The following is a 21,732-nucleotide window of genomic DNA, read 5'->3' as shown; positions in this document are numbered from 1 at the left end:
TAGGAACGTAGTCAGAGGCTGGAGTGGCAAAGAACAAGCTGTGTTTAGGAGTTAAGGAGTAGCCCACTGTCACTGGAGGAGAAGGCTCTTGTACACAGAATGGAAAACAAAGTCCAAAAGTAGCCATTTGAAGACCAGCATGCTAGGTGAAGGAATTTGACTTTTGTCTAGGAGAGCAGCAGTAGGAAGCTACAGAAGGGTTTTGGTCAGAGGAGTGAAAGAACAGCTAGCTGTACTTGAAGAAGGGTTATTTGGAAAGAGGGAAGTCCTTTTAGATAGGGCTCTCATAGCAAACAAAGTATGAGTGATATCTGGTGATAGCATGGAAAAGAGACAGAGATAATTATAAAACATTTTAAAGGTGGAACTGACAAATCTTAGTGACAAGATAGCTAAAAACAAATCTAAAATTTCAGCACACTTTGCTGTAAGGATGGCTATTATTTATTTGGTACAAGTTACTTTGGATTCATTTAAATTAAAATTTTACTTTATTGTGTACATTAAAAAACTCCTAGAAAAAAGTAAATTGATTAGAAATTATTTAACTTGTGTCTTTTAGTTTTTCACTTTTATATCATAGACTATCTCAAAAACATGAACTGGCATTTATCTTCATGGTATAGATTATATGTTAATTTTATGTCAGTTTATAGAACCTGCTGTTTGAGAAACAAAAACAATAGATAAGGAAATCTATTGTTGCTAGAAAAGACTAAGTAAGAAAACTCCATTAAACACATCAATTACAATGGGTGACTATGCAGTCCATATCAATTTAGGCTAGTCTTTGCCTACCTGAATTCTTAACTTCATATAAAGTTTAAGAGAAGGCACAGCCTTTGCATGCAAAATAACACTTGAGCTGAAATGTGAAATTTTGATATGAGGAAATTTTGTTACTCCTTAAAAACTAATTTGCATTTTTAATGTTTTGCTACCTATTTCACTGTCACTTGACAGTGTATTTGTTGTTTTAGCAAAAAGTAGCAATATATGGTTCCAATAGAATCCTTTGAGTTGGAAAGGGTACATAAATTGTATTAATGTCAAAGAATATCTTAATTTCAGGATGCCCCTAAATCGGGTACTAGTTGCAGCTCTCGCTGTTCAAGTTCCAGACAGGATTCTGAGAGCACAAGGCCAGAATCTGAAACAGAAGATGTATTATGGGAAGACTTGTTACATTGTGCAGAATGCCGATCATCTTGTACCAGTGAGACAGATATGGAAAATCCTCATATTAATCCATGTGTGAAAAAAGAATATAGAGACGATCCTTTTCACCAGGTTGGTTTACAGTGTTGGATTATGTGGGGCTATTTGTCCATCTCCTTTGAATGTATGTAGACTTTTGAATTTTATAGAAGTAAAGAAAAAGCTTACATCCAATTAAGATAACAGTCCTATAATTTTTTTTTAAAACTGTGAGCTGTGATCTGACTTCACTGAAACATAGAATTTCAGTATTTATTTTATGGTTGTATTTTCATCTTGCAAACTTATGTTCCTGAAAAGCTCTTGATAAATGGAGTTTTGTAAATCCAATTGTGTTTAGGTGCAATAGTCTTTTTCTCACTCAACATACTTCATGATCAGATTTAACTACATCTGTGGCCTTAGCTTTACCTGTAAGATTATAATTCACAAAGGTATATTTCATGAATATCAGATTTGTATCTCCAAGTGCCTATAGTAATGCTGCCTAATAGAAATATAATGAGTCACATATGTAATTAAAATTTTTCTGGTAGCCTCATTAAAGATGTTTAAAAAGGGGAAATTAATTTTAATATCCTTTCTTTAACCCAGTATACTCAAAATATCACTTCAACATGTAACTAATATGAAAAATATTAATGAAGTAGTTTTTATTTTTATACTAAATCTTCAAAATCTATTGTGAACACTTAGAGCACATCTCATGTGGACTAGCCTCATTTCATGTGCTCAGTAGCCACACAGGAGTAGGTATACCATCTCGGACAACCACAAGTCTATGGGACATCTTCATTTGAATGTCCCAGCACTACCTCAGATTTAACCAAGCACACCTTCTTCCCCTATAAATCTGTTTTTCTTACAGTACTCACACTCAGGATGAATGACATCTCATCCATCCACTCACTTGTCTAGAAACCTGGTGGTCATTTAAAATCCTCACTCTTCCTTACTTCTTTCTCATATTCAAGTCCTCCTGAAATCCTAACAATTAAATCAGCGAGTAAACTCTTAGAAATCCAGAGAGAGAAGGGAACCTCCTTAACCTGAACAAAGGTAGCTATCAAAGAACTTTCTAAAACCCTGCATATTTAATGATAAAATTTTAGGAGCATTATCACTGCTTTTTCTATCAAAATTCTACCAGTATGCTTATTTATTTGTTTTCAGTTGGACTTGGATTTAAAAGTTCACATTAAAGAATAAAATGTGTCAATAGCAGAAGCATTTTTGAAGAACAAGGACTTTCTATACTGGATGTAAAAATTTACTTTAATGGTGTAGTAATTAAGATAGTATGGTATAGGCCCTGGCTGGTGTGGTGCAGTTGGCTGGAGAGGCATCCCATACCCTAAGGGTTACAGGTTTGATTCCCAGTCAGGGCACATACCTAGGTTGCAGTTTGTTCCTGGCCTAGGTGTGTACAATCCCCAATTCAGGTGTGTGCAGGAGGCTGCTGGTCAATGCTTCTCTCTCCCATCAGTTTCTCTCCCTTCTCTACCTTCTTTTTCTCTAAAAAGCAAAGAAAAAATACCCTTGGGTGGGAATTAAAAAAAAAAAGATAGTATGATGTAGGTGTATGCAATAGACTGAATGTTTGTGTCCCCACCAAAATATATATATGTTGAAACCTAATCCCTAATATGATCATATTTGGAGATGGGGTCTTTGGGGAGAAATTAGGCCATTGAAGGTGAAGCCTTCATAAATAGGATTAGTGCCATTATTAAAGAGGCCCCAGAGAGCTACCTGTCCCTTTCACCATGTAAGATTATAGCAAAAAGAGGGCAGATCTCACCAGTCACTGAACCTGTTGACACCTTGATGTGTATACTTCGTAGCCTCCAGAACTGTGAGAAATAGATTTCTGTTGTTTCTAAGCCATCCAGTCTGTGGTATTTTGTTATAGCAGTCCAAAAGAGACTAAGACAGCATATAAACAAATAAACTGATGGGTCAGAATAGAAAACTCAGAAATAGATATATGCTTATATGGATCCCTAACATATGGCATAAGTGGTATTACAAATCAGTGGACAAAGGATATACTGTTCAGTATATGGTTGTGGGTCAAACGATTATCCATACATAAAAATTTATTCCAGATAGTTCCTAAAAGGGAAAAAAAACTTCTAAATATGAAGCAAAACTTTAAAATACTTAGAAGGAAGTATAGGAGAAAAATCTTTGTTTCTTCAGGTATGAGAAGAATTTTTAAACAATATAAAAAGCACAAGCAAACAAAAAATTAGGGGATTGACACATTTGAATATCTTAAAATGTAAAACTTTGAACTACAAATTAAGCCATAAATAGTTTTAAAAAACAAGCCACCCATAGTGATAGAAGATATTCCCAACACATTAACTATCAAAAGTCTTACTACACAGAGCACACAAAGAACTTCAACAGATGAACAAGTAAAAGACAAATGACTCAGCAAAATGGACAAAGGATGCAAACAGGCTATTCCCCTAGAGGGCTAATATATAATAAGTAAAAATGGTCAGCCTTCTCAGTAATCGGGGAAATGTAAATTAGAACAAGATACAATTTCATATTGATCAGATTGTCAAAAATTATTTAATCTGATAAATTTCAGTATTGGTAAGAATGCGAAGAAAGAACTCATTCAGTGCTGATGTTAATTATGAATTTGTACAACTACTTTGGAGAGCAGTTTATCATTATGTAGTAAGATTGAAGGCCTGCATCCTCTAGGACTCTTTCATCTCTAAGGAAACCGTAGAAGATGGGCACAAGGAGACATATCAAAATAATTTTCATGTGCCTGATATTGAAAACAAAAAATAATATAGTAGCCAACAATAGAGTTAATACATCATGGTTATATGATAAAAGAATATAGCAGTGAAATGGAATGAAAGCTTTATATGTTAAAAGGAATAAATTTTGTGAATTGTTAATGAAAAAAGCAAGTTGCAGAAGTATACATACAATATACCATTTATACAAAGTTTTAAAGTGTGAAAGACTATATATTATTATGGATAAAACCATATACAGTAGGAGTATAAAAACATACAAGGGAATAGTAAACAAACTTAGGGCAGTAAATCCGGAGAATAAAAGGGAATGAAGTACAAAGTGAGTTTCAATTTTCCCTGTAACATTTTTTTAATTAAAATATCTGGAGCAAAAAGAGGGAAAGTTAAAATATGATAAAAACCTGTTGTAACACTATCTGGTTGAAACATCTCATTTTAAAATACATACATTAGTTTTGGCATTGGTTAAAGGAAAGTGTCAGGGAAAGAAGCTTTGCTACAGGGAGTTTGAGGAATGAGGAATGAGGTTTAAGAAGTACGGTTGGGAAAGTTTGGAAAAAAGGAAGTACTAGTTAGATGAGGAAACAGAGTTTTAGTCCCTACCCCTTCCCAAAGATGAGAAATATTTGAGCACATATGTACATAGGAGAAAACCTGTAGGGAAGAATTGAAGAGGTACAAGAGGAAAAATTGAATGATGTTAGGATTCTGGTGGGAAAGCATAATTAGGAAGCTTGAATTTCTCTTCAGCAGGAAGAGGAATACATCTTCTGTTGAAATAGGAGGAGAAGGAAGAGTGCATGAAGCAAGTAAGATGATGGGAGAGTTACTGCCTGATCTCTATTCTGTGAGTGCAGGAGTTTAGTGGGTCTGTTAACAAGTGGATGATAGGATAGGGGACTTGCGGATGATGAAGGCTTGAAGTTATCATTTGAGGGAAATGGAGATAGTGGGGAGAGAGTTTATGTGTCCGTGTAGTCAGTGCCAATTTAAAAAGTCACAGTGTCACATTGTTGAGGGTCCAGTAAGAATCTGAAACCATGAATTTGTAGTTGCTCATTCCACACAGTTGTGTGATACTCTCTAGAATATAGTCATTATAATCATAACAGCAAACATTTAATAAGTATTTACTATATGCCAGGTAGAGTGCAGCGTAATCTAGATTCATTGTCTCATGTAATCCTCACAACCTGTGATAATGTGGTTTATTTTTTTTATTTTATAGATGAGAAAATTGAGGCCCAGAACTAAGTAATGCACCCAAAGTCACACAGCATGGGTGCTCACTAAATAAATAGCTGTTATTCAAGAGACAGGAGAGGGGATGATATATATTCATTGAAATAATGGATATGCTAAGAGTCTAGACATGTTAGATTGGGAAGGAAATGAAACCAAGAAGAGATTGGTAGGTTGAAGGATAGGTGTGTTCAAGGAAACAAGTGTTTTAGAATTGAAGGTTTGAGAGAGCTGGTGAGATCAGAGGTGTAGTTAAAGACTCATTTTAGAAGTAAAGAAATTCTGTGTGGTAACAAGGTCCAGGTTGTGGCCATGGCAATAGCTAAAGTTCCTTGGAATTTAAGAAGTGAAAAGGCAATGAACAATTAATCAGTGTGAATAGGGTTGATCCATGAGGATGAATGTACAGTTATTTTTTTTGCATATTCATCCAAGTCACTGAGGATAACACCTGGAATTGAGGTTTAAGAAAATGCCTGTGAACTGTTTTCCCAGAGATATCATAAGCTGCACAGAAGCAAGGACCATGTGTTCTTTTGCTCATTGTTGTATCATACAGTGTCTGGTACATGGTAGGTGTTTAATAAATATAAGTTGAATGAATGAATGAAATGAAGTAAAAAAAATTTAAAGCATGGTCATTAGGTCTTTCTTAAATGATTAAAAATTGTTTTTAATGAATCCTATATAGAACAAATGTGCCCTCAATCTTTCACATCATTCTGCTTATTTTTTGGTAAGATAAAGATTTTAATGTTCTACTCTCCATATTTAATTATAAAATTCTAGTTTTCCATTGATTTTACTTTGGGATGAAAGACTTGATTTTACACACATTTGTTATTCTCAGACCTCTGAAAAATAAGCTCAAGTTTTCAGTTTTACTAGTAGCCATGTAATGGAAATTCGTCCTCTTTAATGAAAAGCTATACCAGGGTTTTTTTTCTTACTAGGTTTGGAGGGCCCTTTTTAATCTATCATAAAGACCGAAAAGTCCCTCATGAAGAAACACCGAGCTTTTGCATCGGTGTACTTTAGTCAAATTTGTAGTTTTGTTTTATTTTCTTCTTAAATAGTAACTGAAACATTTCTTCAGGGGAAAATTTGTAGTTTTGTTTTATTTGTTTCATTTTCTTTTTAGTTATTGAAACATTTCCAAAGGGGAAAATTTGTAGGTTTGTTTTATTTTCTTTTTAAATAGTAACTGAAACATTTCTACAGGAGAAAATTTCCTCCTCTAGTAATGGCTGAATATATAATAAAATATAAAGCCATATTTAAGTGAAATTCATTTTTCGGTGGGAAAAGCCAGATTTTAATGGAGACAGCTCCCACAGGTGGAAACTCCAATAAAGCAGTTGTCATGGTGAGTTTATTTGAAATAAAACCTGCCACCATTTAAGGGTTATGGTTTTCAGGCAATTTTGGTTGAACAAGGAGCTAAAGCAGTTAAGATTTTGAATGAGGAGAAAAACAATCATTAAAAGAGTTCCAAATTTCAGTTTGAACAACATACAAAGAAGAACCTATGTGATAAAATTATAAAACAGTGTTATTTGCTCTGATGCTTTTCCTGAGCCTTCAAAAAAAATATTTTATGTAATGCTGCTCTCCATACATTTAGGCAGTACGTTTCAACAAGACTTTTTCAGAATACATACATTTGACAAACACACACACATACATATGTACATTTGACAAATACACAGGCATGGGTTTTTTAATTAACTCTTTTAAAATCACCAGTTTCTAGTTGCTCTCTTATCTAATGCCTTTTTTTTGGCTTTCTAGAAATGGGAAAATGATGAACAAATATAGTTAGAGTAACTGGGAAGGTAGCTAGGCAAAATGAGTACAGTTGTAAGGAGAGTGAAGAACTTCATGAATTCTCTTTCTGTCTATTGATGGACCCTTATGGAATTGATATTCCCTGCTTCATGTAACTGGAAAACCTTTAATGCATTGTTACAGACTGAGTTAAAAGAAGCGGAGGGAGGGAAGGAAAGATTTGGGTGGGGAGAGAGAGACTGTGTCAGTGGCTGAAATCTGTGGTTGGTTAACTACCAGAATTTCATAGCTCTTAAGTCTCTCCAGTAGTGAAATACATACCATTAAGGCTAATGTATATTAAAATACCATGTCCTTGGAGCCCTGGCTGGGTGGCTCAGTTGGTTAGATCATTGTCCTAATATGCCAAGGTTGCAGGTTCAGTCCCCTTTCGGGGTACATACAAGAATCAACCAATGAATGCGTAAATAAGTGGAACAATAAATTGATGTCTTTCTCTTTTCCTCTCTCTCTTTTAAATCAATAAAAAAGTATGATGCTCTGTCTTTGGGAAAGATAAATTTTTAGAAGAAACCTTTTGCTAGTCGAAGAGGTACATGCAAAAGAGCTTTGCCAATAGCGTGACTACTGGCATGTGGTTTGCCTGTAATTATTCATGAGTTTTTATGCTGTTTATAGTAAACATAGTATATATAGTTTTACATAAATGAAATTAATGAGGTCAGAATAATAATTTCCCTCATCTGCTTTCTTACATATTGTTGAATTATTATTTTATACCTTTAATTGTAATGAATCAGTGCAACTCTACACACCCTAGAGTAAAATATATTCCTTAAATTTACAGGAACAGCCCTGGCTGCTGTGGCTCAGTGGATTGAGTGCTGGCCTGCAAACCAAAGGGTTGCAGAGTCGATTTCCAGTCAGGGTACATCCCTGGGTTGGGGGCCAGCTCTCCCCAGTAAGGGGTGCATGAGAGGCAACTACACATTGATGTTTCTCTCCCTCTCTTCCCCTCTTTGAAAAAATAAAGAAATACAATCTTTAAAAAAATTACAGAAACATATCTTAATCCTATTTTCATCATCTTTGATCCTCCAAAGAATAAATAAAAGTAGAATAGATTATTCTGTTCATTATTAGAAGTCATTTTAATGAAGTATGTTATAAAATCAGTGTAGAAATACTATAAGGTCAGCAAAGAAATTCATCCCATTCTGGGTCTAATCTTTTAGCGTTACTTCTGTCAGTATTTGATAATGTAACAATTACCATTTCATTAATTGTGTTGCTGTCTTTAATCCCCAGCTATCCTGTTTTGAACTTTTATTCCTTTAATTATAGATCTAAAGCAAATAAAAAACTAATGTAAACATCTGATCCTTTGTATTAAAGCTTTCAGTTTTTCTTTTTTACCTTTTTTTTATTCCTTGAAACTTTGAGAAACACTTTACATTACTTGGCAGAGTTTTTCTAGTTCTGTGTGCTTCTGTTTGCAGTATTTGCTCTGAGGAAAAGAAAGTTAAATTGATCCTTTGGAGAAAAACAGAGTGAAATATCAGAGAAGTAAGTCAAATGTTAGGAGTAAGTGTATGAGGAAGAGTGTCTTTCAGGATGATATTGTATCACTATTTACTCTTTCAAAGAAGTTCATATCTCAGTGGTCATATTTTTTTTGTATTGAATGATCATAACTTGAACTATTAGTAATATGAACAGTGTGATATCCATTTGTCTTTGAACATTAGTAGCTATGTAGGCAGATCACAACTAAGTGCTTTTGCTGACAAATTTTTAGAATATTTTTGAACAACATGTTGCCTAATGTTACAGAAAGTTCTTTACATATTTTTATTACTGGAATATCTTAAGAAAAGATTTTAGTGTCATTGAATTCTGTGTGTATAGAAACATATATAGCTATGTATAAAATACAAATGCATTCACCTATTTGTTTTTAGTACAATATAGTTAAAATTGTGTGTATGTGTATAGTATATACATGCATATGTTTTATTTATGAAATGAGATACACATATTCACCAATTTCTGTTTATTTTTTATAGAGTCATTTGCCCTGGCTCCACAGCTCCCACCCGGGATTAGAAAAAATAAGCGCTATAGTTTGGGAAGGCAATGACTGTAAGAAAGCAGATATGTCTGTACTTGAAATCAGTGGAATGATAATGAACCGAGTGAGTTTTTTAATTTTTATTCTTTTAGTTCAAGGATAAAACAGTGATTATTAATATTAATATATTAAGTACTAGAATGTTATGCTTATAACCTACTCACCTCATTTATCCAACCTCAAAAAAAGTTATTTGTAGTTGACTTTGTCATTGATTTAAACAGTGAGTTGTCAGCAAACCACTCTCATTATTTTATCATTTTCATTCTTGTGACCAAGAATAGATACAATCTAAAATTTTCTTCTTTTATATTATTCTTTCTTTTGCTTTCAGTGGATCAAACTGAAGAGTTGCTAGATATTTGGAAGTTTTGATGAAGATTTATTTTTCTTTATCATCCTTCCTGGCTCATTTATTTATTAGTGCCCAGGCATAAAAAAAATTCAAAGAAGAAAATTCATATTAATACTTGCTTGCCTAGTTAAATGTATAGAAGAAATTCAGCTAAGGGTAAACATCTTGAGTAGTTGAGAGTAGAGTACAAATACTGTGGATTTTAATTTCAGTTTCTATTATAATTTTTTTTATCAGATCATTGCTACTTTTAAATTTTTACCTGATTCCTCTGGACAACCAGTCACAATTTAACTTCCATTTCTAAATTTCATATGTGTTGTTATGCTAGAACTGTTGTACACACTTTATGTAGGACTGGAATTAAAATAACTGAGTATAGAAATTGATCTACTTTCATATCTCACTGTAAGCAAATGAAAAACTATCAACAAGGAATCTCTAGTTGGTGCTCTACATCTTTAACTATTGGTGAACTTAGCAAGTCACTTATATAATATATAAAATGATAAAAAGTTAGCTAGATAATATTTAAGGTTTTTTCCAAGTTCTGCCATTCCTATATTTTTCAATGATTTAACTTCTAGTTTCCTTTTTTATAATTACTTTACCCTGTTTTTCTAACTTTTGAAATAATGAGATACATAGAATTTTTTTAACATCTAGGTAAGACCAAGATAGTTAATTGTTTTTGCGTCTACTCAATGAATTAGAGATCTGATAATGAACTGTTTTAAAAAAACTGAAGAAATAATGACTTACTTTTTATATGTAATAGGCTCTCAAACTTTGAGTAAATTTAAATTTTATTACTCTTGTATTAAAACTAATGTATTTTAACAAACCAATTTAATATTGTTATAACTAAAATCATGCTTAAAATGAATTCATTTTACTGTAGGTGAAATTTGTGTAAGTTTTTTTTTTTCCTTTCTCTCTCTAAAGGTGAATAGCCATGTACCAGGAATAGGATACCAGATTTTTGGAAATGCAGTCTCTGTCATCCTGGGTTTAACTCCATTTATTTTCCGACTCTCCCAAGCTACAGACTTGGAACAACTCACAGCACATTCTGCTTCAGAACTTTATCTGATTGCATTCGGTTCTAATGAAGATGTCATAGTTTTTTCTATGGTTATTATAAGTTTTGTGGTTCGTGTGTCTCTTGTGTGGATTTTCTTTTTTTTGCTCTGTGTAGCAGAAAGAACTTATAAACAGGTGGGTATATTATAGACTTCTGAATAGAGAATATTTTATCCTTTTCCCAATATTCAAAGTATTCCTGAAATATCTTAGTATTTCATTAAATTATTTTGATCTGCTAATTCATTTCTTGTTTTGTTTTTGTAGTACTTAACCAAATAAAATCATAACAATCTACATTTTGTTGACTTTTGTTTTTCTTTGGTAATCTTCTTCAAAATTAATCCTTACCTTTATCTTTTTTAGCGCTTACTTTTTGCAAAACTCTTTGGACATTTAACATCAGCAAGGAGGGCTCGAAAATCTGAGGTTCCTCATTTCCGGTTGAAGAAAGTACAAAATATAAAAATGTGGCTATCTCTTCGGTCCTATCTTAAGGTAGAATAATAGTGATAAAAGTACTCTTAATGTGCCGGCTCCCTCTCAGAGTTCCCCTTTCTATGTCAGTATGAAGGTATATCTAGATGTGTACTCACATACATACTCACATAATGCTGTGGGGCCATACTTAGTATTTTTTGTGCTCCATATGCAGAAATCCAAAGTAAATGTTTAACTGGTTCTTTGTAGTAAAGCACCTGAAGTCTAAAAGGTATAAATGAATTTGAAGTAGATGATTCAAGATGATTGTCCTAAGTTTATCTTTGTTCTCTAAATCTTTTCTACCTGGGATGGTTATCACAAGCCAGCAGAGGGAGCCCACTGCTTAAAAAAGAATCTAAAAAAAATAATCTGAAATCAGAGTCCCTTCAATGAAATGACCTATTACTATTTAAAAATATTAGCTTGCCATTCTAAACCATTCTTTTAATTCTGTTCTTTTTCTTTAATCTTTTAAAATAACTTGCCTAATCATGGAGGTAAGATATTTAAAAAAAAAAAAAAAAGACCTCAGGTGGGAAATGGGAAACTTCTTAATTAATTTTGGGAAAATACCTCTGAAGATTATTTCTTTGTTGCATAAAGTAGCAATGAATTTCATTATATAAGTTGTTGACCAAATATCTTCCAACATACCTAGATCTTTAATGCTTTTCATTTTGAAGTAACATTGAAAGAAATGAAAAATGTTTGTACTCTTTGTCTGCCCTTCTATTTAATATATTCATTGTTCTGCTTGTTTAACTTGTTAAATTCAACTAACTTAGTCTCCACTGGGAAATGCTACAAATTGACATAGATTATTTTTTCTCACTGTGACATTTCTGTTATACAGAGGGATGAATAAGTCTTCATTGCATGACTTAGCAAGAAGCCATCCCCAATTTCCCTTCTTTATCAACTCTACATAGTATTGCATTCTTTTGTACGTTGATTAATTTGTTCAGAAAACATTTATTTAATGTTAACCACATGCCACCCACCGCCCATGAGATAAAATTCCTTACCCTTACACTTCAGTGACATTAAACCCCAGACCTGGAATTAGCCTTGGAATTTACTTCCCTCTTTTGCATTTCCAACATCCAGTTTATCACCAGTTTCCACCCTTTCTGTTTTCATAATATGACTTGAATTCATTTACAGTATTTGTATTTATCTCTATTTCCACCACCCTAACTGGAACCAATTTAGGCTACTGCAGTTGCCTCTTAGCTGGCCTTCCAGCATTCATATTTCCTCCTTCCAATATTTTCTTCAGTCTGCCACCAGAGATCTTTTTAGAATGTAAATTTGACCATATAATTTTAAAACTTTTTGAAGGTTCTCCATTGCTCTTAGGATAAAGATCACAATCTAATAGGGCTTGTAATGCCCTTCAAGACCTACTAGGTCTTGCCTGTCTTTTCTTGTCTAATTTTGAAACACTTCACCGTACATTCCAGACACACAGACTTCTTCAGTTCTTTGAATGCAGTACAGTTTTTCTTGTTCTGTTCTCTTGCACATGCTCTTCCTTCTGCCAAGAATATTACCATGTGCCATCTTACCCCTGCACATAGTTTGGTATAAATACCACTTTCTTAGGAAGATCTTCCTAGGCCCACACAATCTTGTATTTGGGAGTTAGGAGGGTTGGCCTGGGAAGATCTCTCTAAGGAGTGACTCCCTACCAGTTTTCTCAAAACAACCTATACTTTTCCTTCATAGCACTCACCACAACTTATCACATATATCTGTGCTTATGAGATTGATTTCTGACTTCCTACTGGTTCCTGTGAAGGTACGGACTGTGTCTGTTTTATCTTCTGCTGTATTTCCACCATCTAGCACAGTACCTCATTCTGAGTAGGTGCTTAAGGAACATTTGTTGAGTGAATAATTAGTGTTTGCAAAAATGAAATATGTTAAGAATTTAGGAAATTATGCTAAGAATTCCAGGCTATATATTCGCTATTTTCACTGTGTTGCAAATCCTCAGGAAATAATAACCCTTTATAATTTGTTCATCTGACAAATGAATTATATTTTCAACATTGTAAGTAATGATCAACCTTTAGTGATGGATCAGCACCTTAATTGAAATCATGGAATTAGCTGCTAATTAGTAAATACATTTAAAAGTGTTTTCCCTTTTATCCCCCAGCGTCGAGGTCCTCAGCGATCAGTTGATGTAATAGTTTCTTCTGCTTTCCTGTTGACTATCTCAGTTGTATTTATCTGTTGTGCTCAGGTGAGTTAACTTGTTTTGTGTAGAAATTAAATAATCAGAACTATAAAGATCCAGCTTCAGAAGGTTTTCTAATAATAAAGTAATAATATAAGGAAGACTAGTTACACAATTTTAAAATTGGCTTTTTGCAGTTTTTTTTTTTTAGTAGAATAAATGAACACATCTTACTCATTTCTGTATCACACTAGTGGCTAGCGTAATACATCTAATATTCTTAGATGTCTATTGATTAGGCATGAATATCAGTTTTTGTCTACAGTTCACCTGATTATCTTTATTTCCCAAAACAAACTTATGAGTGACTATAGTTATGAAATTGTTTCGGACTATTTTCCATGAATCTCTGCTCTATTCACGTTTAACATTAATTATTTTATATCTGAGTTGTCATTGTGACTTGACTGTGTCATGTCTGTAAAAGAATTCTTGTTGACCAAGATTAGTCAGGAAACACAAATGTATCTCAGGATATATTTTGTACTATGAAATTTAAACTTTTGCTACAAGTAATATGGCATACTAGATCACCTGAAAATTCTTGTTTTAAAACATTATATAATGCTAGAAAAATAAAACCCAGCTTTTTAATAAACATATTATATACATATCTGAGTTTATAAGACAGTAAGGGACCAAAGTGAAGATAAAACTGAAAAACAGTGCAATTAACTATATGTGTTAATGCCATAGAATAAAGAAGGGAGGTACATTGTCAATTTTAGTATCCTAGAGACTTGAGATTTTTATGCCCACGTGAGGACAGAAGATAAGACCTCAACCTGCACATGTTCTTACACATGCTTACACATAAAACCAGAACCTCAAAAGCCTGTCATTTCTGTGAAAAGGTAGAATAAGAAAAGCAATCTGGCCACCAGCACAGGAAGGAGATAAGGAAGCTTGTCTCTGACTCTGCCTGAACTCTGGTGAGGAGGTAGGGGAAAGTCCTAAGAACTATAGATCTGCACTTACTGCAGGTTCAGGTTCAAATGTACATTATAGGTCTTGTCCTGTAACCCCTGTTAATATAAAAAGTAGTTTGCTTGGAAGCAAAACCAAGATTGTTCTGGGGTATGTGACTTCAATCTAAGACTCACAAGATATTTCACAAATAAAGCCTCTTCAGGTTTTAGAACACATGAAGAAGCAGTACATGAGTACATTAACAGATCAATAAACAACAGGAATAAATCTCCATCTACTTCAGATAATAGACTGATCAGATAGAAACTCTAAGATAAGCTTGTTTAAAAGGAATAAACACATAGATAACACTATTAAAAAGATAGATTTCAAAGAGGAACCAAACAGTACTTCTGAGAAATAAAAAATATAGCATTGACATTAAAAATACAACAAACAGAACAAAGTAGATTGAAAACAGATAAAGATAGTGAACTTCAAGAAGCGAAAAAATTACCCAGAATATAAGACAATGATAAAGAGATGGAAATACGAAAAGGGGATTGAGACAGGAGATCCATCATTCATCTAACAGGAATTCTATGGAAAGAAGAGGGAGAACAATATTTGGAGCAATAATGGCTATGAGTTTTTCTGAATTGATGAAAGACATTAATTTTCACCACACTTAGACACATCATATGGAAACTGTAGAACACCAAAAAGCAAAGAGAAAAATCTTAAAAGCAACCAAAAGGAAAAGACTGAATTTTGTACTCCCAATTTCTAATTACATCTCAATCTTTTCTTCAGGGTTTAATTTCCATGTTCCTGAAGTGTATCTGATTTTTTGTCTCCTATAAACATAAAATCTATTTATTGATAGCAACATGAAACATCATAATATTGAAAGGTCTTGAATGTAAAAGTGTAGAAAAAGACAAACACTACCCAAGAGAAAGCTGGTAAACTTTCATTAATATCAAGTAAAATAGACTGTAATCAAAGAAGCCTGGCAAAAATTAAAAGAATAATTCATCAAGAAGATCAGTTTGTATGCATGTGATCCTATAACTTCAAATATATCTGTTATAGCCAAAATTAGTAGCACTGTAGTGAGAAATTGATAGAATACCACATTGGGAGGTATCAACACTTTTTTTAGTAATTGATAGATTAAGCAGACAAAAAAAATATAATGAAGATATGTATCTAAACAAGATAGTCACTTTTATTCTAAAATTGGAGAATACATATTCTTTTCAGACATAAGGACAGTTATAAAAACTTTCCTATGTTCTAGGCCATAGGTTAATTCTCAACTGATACACAGACCACTTGATTTAGCTGTAATACCATTAGAAAATAGTAACAGCAACAAAAAAACCTCATACATTTAGAAATTTTAAAACATAAATAACATTTTAAAAGAAAAAAGTAGAGCATTAAACTGAAAATACTAGCATAGATGAGGATTTTTTCAAAAGAATATTGGTAGAAGTTACTTTATCTCATTAAAGTTAAAAGCTGAGATCAGCAGTTTTGTAGAACTACATAATTTATTGAAATAGACTCAAAAAAGTAATTGAAAAACTGAGATCTATAACCATAAAGCAATATTGTTTCAGTAGTTTAAAAATCTACCAACAACAAATACCCTCTAGACTCGCGCGCTTTTACAGGTAATCCTAATCTTACACAAAATAATGAGAGAACAACTGCATATTTCCCCAGTTCATTTCTTGCATCTAATATAACCTTGATATCAACACTAGAGAGATAATATGAAAATGGAAAACCATGAGTAAATTTCCCTTATTAACTTAGATGCAAAATACTAAGATGATGAAGCCAGCAGTTTAATAACAATAAATACACCATGACCAAGATAGTTTATTCCTGGAATGCAAAGATTTTCAACTTTAGAAAATCCATTAATTGCCCTGGCTGGTGTGGCTCAGTGGATTAAGTGCAGTTCACACAGTCTTGTGAACCAAAGGGTCTCCAGTTTGATTCCTAGTCAAGGCACATGCCTGGGTTGTGGACCAGGTCCCCAGTATGGGGCATGCAAGAGGCAACCACACAATGATGTTTCTCTTGCTCTCTCCTTCCCTTCCCCTCTCTCTAAAAATAAATAAGTAAAATCTTTTAAAAAAGGAAAGAAAATCTATTAATCTAATTTGAATTCCTTTAGTTGGTTAAAGGAAGACATCTTATCATTTCAATTGATGCAGAAAACAAATTGGTAAATTTCAGTGGAGATTTATAATGCAGTGACTAGAAAGTACTGTCCTTAATATGATAAATTGTATCTTTCAAAAATTGGAGCAAGCATTGTACATACAATACTCATTACCTTAGAGGTGTTCATTTTAAAATCAGAAATAAGACACAACCTCTCTACCACTTCTAATCAGCATTTTGATAGAGGCTACTAACCAGTGAAGACAGGAAAAAGAAATAAATGGGTATAAATATGAAAAAGGAAAAAACAAAATCATAGACTATATGATTATATATATAGAAAATCCAAGTGACTTCACAAATTATTAAAAATATACTTTTTTAGAAGATGAAGATTAACAAAAATGGTTATATCAACATTAAAAAAAAAGCAATTTTGTTCTTTAAGCCAGAGATCAGCAAACTAGTTCTATAAAGGGTCAGTTAATAAATTTTTAGAATTTTGCCTGACTCATACACTTTCATATATTCTACCCTACCCCCACCCTTAAAATTTTACATACTACAAAAAAATACCGTAATGACAAAATGTAGTCTGAGGAAAGATATTGGCAAAATATGTGACTTAAATGGCATTGTTATTCAGAATATATAAATAACTTCTAAAATCGATAAGAAAAGCAGGCAAAAGAGGAAAAGTAGATATGGAATAGAAAAACTTAACTTACAGAAGAGGAAACCCAAATGATCAGTACACATGAATCATACACATTTTCCCTAAGAATCAGGAAAAATAAAGTCAAAAAAGTAAGAAAACAATGTACACGCATCAGATTGATTTAATAATACCAAGTATAGGCAAAAATGAGGGGCAAAGGAAACTGAAAACACTGCTGAGTGTACAAATTGGTACAAACAACTGTTTTAGAGACAAATTCATAATATCTAATAAAGTTGAATATCTAAGGACCCAGCAATTTTTAGATATTAACTTCTAGAGTCAGTCTTACATGTGTGCACAAAGAGAGCATGACAGAATGTTTATTGCAGCACTTTTATAATAAGGAAAGTTAGCAACAAAATGAATGTTAATGGATAGAGGAAGCCAATACACTGTACTTGATTCTTTCACTGTAATACTTTATAGGAGTTAGAATGAATGAGTTTGAGCTTTATGTATCAACATGGATAATTCTTGAAACCAAAGTTCAGTGGAATAAAGGGCAAATTGAAGAATGAGGTGGACCTGATAACACTTACAAATTCTAAAATATATATAAAATAAGATAGTTTAAAGATATACATGTAGCTAAATTATAAACTGCAAAGAAAAGATAAACAAAATTAATTACCCTTATAGAAGGGATAGAGAAGGAGGAGAATAATGATTAAGGAAAAGTTTAAAAGAACTTCAACTGAACCTTTTATCTTTTATTTTTCAATAATCTGAAAAATACTGCAAAATATTAAGATTTGACACAAATGGGTAGAGGCCCCATGGGTTTTGATTACATTACGCCCTATACTTTTTTGTGTTTGAAGTATTTCATAGTATATATGAAATGTTTTTAAAATGTAACACTACATTCGTGATCAATTTCTATGAAGTAAAATGTTATTTTCTCTTAAAAAGGAATTGTTCAAATAACATTGCTTCATGTTGCCTTTTTCAAACACTTTTAGTTGCTTCATGTGCATGAGATCTTCTTTGATTGTCATTACAATTGGGAACTGGTAATCTGGTGCATCTCCTTAACACTTTTCCTCCTAAGATTTGTTACCCTTGGATCAGAAACAAGTAAGAAATATAGCAATACCTCAATATTACTTACTGAACAGGTGAGAATGCATGTTTATTATAAGTTAATGTCTATAGTGTACATATGAAACTAAAATGTTTTCTTTTTATTTTTTATTTTTTATTTTAATCATTGTTCAAGTAGTTTTCTCCCTTACACTCCCAATCCAGCCCACCCACCCAGCCCTCCCCCCCCCTCCCATTACCACCCTCCCCCTAGTTTTTGTCCATGTGTCCTCTAAATTTGTTCCTATAAACCCTTCTCATTCTCCCCTGAAATTCCCTCATCTCTCCCCTCTGGTCACTGGAAACTAAAATGTTTACATTTACTTCAAGTTATTGAGGAACCTATGGTACGAGGTTAAGACCATTTGTTATAAAGTAAAACTTGAAATTTGATAGGGCTCAAGCCTTTCTTCAATGTTTCTGCCTTGATGCAGAATTTAAATCTAACTTACTGTTTTTATGTCCCATTTTCACTTAACAAGAGGTACTATTTATAGAAATGATGGATTTTAAACCATTTGTGGGATATGTTTGCTTTTCAGTATAGAAGTGCCATGTTTGAATAAGTATGAGTTTTTATTCAATAGAAAGGATAAACCATAATAATATTGATGGCTAACTTTATTTTGTATGAATTTATTTAATGTTTTCTTAATCATTTTATAGAAGTTATTCAAAGAAATGTATTGCCAGTGACTTGTTGAGTATTTTTGTCAGGGATAGTTTGATTTTAAAAAATGGGTAACCTTGTCAAATGAGCTTGGTTAAAATGAAAGGGGAAAGTAGCAAACAAACCAATTGATTTATGTTAGGTATTATTTATTTTTTAGGTTGGTTTGGCTCTGGGTTTTAAAGTGTATCACCTTTTAAGTAATGACGTCCAGTTTTCATTGCTTGTTGCATCTTTTAATTATATTTTAGAATTTTAAATATTTTCTTATAAAATAAATTTAATGTAGGAAATTTGGAATATACAGTTAAGTATGAAGAATATCAATATTAATATCAAAACCAGAGAACTACCATTAACATTTCAGTGAATATCTTTCCATTTCCTTTAAAAATAAATATTTTAATTTTAAATATTTTTAATTTACTTTTATTTTTATAAAAGATAAACCTATACTTGAAAATGGAGAAGAAACCTAACAAAAAAGAGGAACTGACACTAGTGAATAATGTTTTGAAACTGGCTACTAAACTGCTAAAGGTAAAAAAATAGATATAATGTAGAATATGCGTTCTGACATTATATCTCTCTTTAGTTTGTAGATCCTGCCTTGTGTTTGGTTTTTATGATTATCCACGTTATTTACAAATTATATTTAGCATATTTGCATAATTTACATTTTACTTCACATTGTAAAACTTAAACAAAAGAGTCCAAATTATTTTTATTATGAAATTTTAAGACTTTTAACAATGTTTAGAATATTGTAGCATTGGCATCTTAGAAGTTTTTGCCCCCTAAAACCTAAAACAGATTTCAAAAAATAAGATTTGGTGTTAATTTGGAAATTTTTTTCTCAGAGTAGTCTTCTTGCTTGGGCTACATTAGCTTAAAAAGTAGTAACACATAATCATTATAATATGTATCACCAATAAACACTTATATTTTCAAACCATTTTTGGTAATAATTAAAGAGAATATAATCCCAGTATATCTGATCTCATAATAATTCTTTGGAGGTAATTTAATAAAATGTTTTATAGTGTTGGTAATTCTTAAAGGGAATTTTTTTTTAAATTCTCAATTTCTATAACAAATGAATATAATTCGTAGAGTTGTTTATAAGTGTTCAGAAAATAGTATGAAATTAGTTGTGTCAGTGTTATGGTTAATTCAGTGTTATGTTTAATTCTTTGAAAAGTATTAATTTGGTATAGACTGCACCTGACAGTATATTAGGCATTGAAAGGGTTCAGAAGAGGACGGCGGATTTGTTTGATACATGTATATTGAATATTTTCAGAGTGTAGGCACTAGGCTAGACAGGAAGAAGCTATAAAGATGAGATTTAAAAGCAGTTTCTAAGACCTGGCTGGTGTGGCTCAATGGATTGAGCGCAGGCCTGCAAATCAAAGAGTTGCTGGTTGGATTCCCAGTCAGGGCACAAGTCTGGGTTGCCAGGCCAGGTGCTCAGTAGGGGGTGTGTGAGAGACAACCACACATTGATGTTTCTCTCCCTCTCTTTCTCCCTCCCTCCCTTCCTCTCTCTCTAAAAATAAATAAATAAAATCTTTTAAAAAATAAAATAAAAGTGGTTTCTATCTCAGCAGAAATATAAAAATAACTAAAATACAAAGCACAACCTCATGACTCTTTTTGATCATACACAGTCTTTCAGTCAGAAACCTAGGACTTAATATAAATTGCTCCTTCTCTGTCATTGTTCACAGCCAAGAAATTCTCAGGCACATTGTTTCAGCCTCTCACATATCTTCCAGTTCGCCTTGGCTGGTGTGGCTCAGTAGATTGAGTGCTGGCCTGCAAATCAAAGAGTTGCCGGTTGGATTCCCAGCCAGGGCACATGCCTGGGTTGCCTGCCAGGTCCCCAGTAGGGGACGGGTGAGAGGCAACCACACTGATGTTTCTCTCCCTCTCTTTATCTCTTCCTTCCCCTCTCTAAAAATAAATAAATAAAATCTTTTTTTTTTTTTTAAATCTTCCAATTCATCCCCTCTCCCCTATCAGTACCACCCTAAGTCAGACCCTCATGTCTCTCAGTTAAGCTTTAGATCTACTGAACTCTTAAGGCCTTCCTGCTTCTGGTTTCACTGCTCTCATCCATCCTCCACATTGCTGACCTGCTGACCTGGTGATCTTTCTCATGTGCACATGTAATATGCTACTCCCCTAATTAAATTCCTTTAGTGCCATTCTGTAAATACAATCTGCCTAAAGGATGATCCTTACTTACATAAGTAGCTAGTTTTTTAAGTTTGAAGTAATTCTTCCTTTGTACTTGACTCTAAAAATGCTAAGCAACCTCTAGCAATTCAAAGGTAACATGTTCTCAGATGTCTTGATAGAACACCTACTCTCCCTACTCACTAAGTTTTAGGAGCACCTTCCTCTATGGCACACTGCCTTTTATACATACCTCTTTTGTGGGACTCTGATAGTTTAATGATTTATTTGCAGGTCTATTAGACTGCAAGGTCCTTCAGAACAGAAACTGAATCTTAACTTCCCAGAGCCTAGTACAGGGCCTGGCCTAAAATAGAACTGTAGCCCTGACTGGTTGGCTTAGTTGGTTTAAGCGTCATCCCACACACCAAAAAGGTTATGGTTCGATTCCCGGTCAGGGCACATACCTGGGTTGACAGTTTGATCCCTGGTGGGGATGCATACAGGCAGCAGCCAATCGATGTTTCTCCCTCACATCAGTGTTGTTGTTTTTTTCTCTCTCTCTCTTCCCACACCCCCTAAAATTCATGTGAGAATTTTTAAAAGAAGAACTTTAAATGTTTGAATCAGTCAGTTAATTCATGTAT

The 21,732-nt window shown here is 33.1% G+C and overlaps 1 protein-coding gene across 3 annotated transcripts in view; it reads left to right on the top strand.

The window, feature by feature from the left end:
- The window catches only part of PHTF2 (putative homeodomain transcription factor 2), a 133,426-nt gene that overhangs the window by 107,478 nt on the left and 4,216 nt on the right, over nucleotides 1-21,732 (top strand). For 2 of the 3 annotated variants that reach the window (XM_045828105.1, XM_045828106.1), the window contains 7 exons: nucleotides 1,072-1,290; nucleotides 9,107-9,235; nucleotides 10,472-10,744; nucleotides 10,976-11,107; nucleotides 13,257-13,343; nucleotides 18,114-18,269; nucleotides 19,349-19,444. In XM_045828105.1, the coding sequence (XP_045684061.1) occupies nucleotides 1,072-1,290; nucleotides 9,107-9,235; nucleotides 10,472-10,744; nucleotides 10,976-11,107; nucleotides 13,257-13,343; nucleotides 18,114-18,269; nucleotides 19,349-19,444 (1,092 nt within the window). Of the gene's footprint in view, nucleotides 1-1,071; nucleotides 1,291-9,106; nucleotides 9,236-10,471; nucleotides 10,745-10,975; nucleotides 11,108-13,256; nucleotides 13,344-18,113; nucleotides 18,270-19,348; nucleotides 19,445-21,732 lie in introns of those variants that run through there. The other variant, XM_045828107.1, reaches the window with a different exon arrangement.

This window comes from Phyllostomus hastatus, unplaced genomic scaffold, assembly GCF_019186645.2.
Source record: "Phyllostomus hastatus isolate PE091 unplaced genomic scaffold, TTU_PhHast_1.1 phas_scaffold_78, whole genome shotgun sequence".
Classification (NCBI taxonomy): domain Eukaryota; kingdom Metazoa; phylum Chordata; class Mammalia; order Chiroptera; family Phyllostomidae; genus Phyllostomus; species Phyllostomus hastatus.
This window is presented reverse-complemented; position numbering and strand designations above follow the sequence as displayed.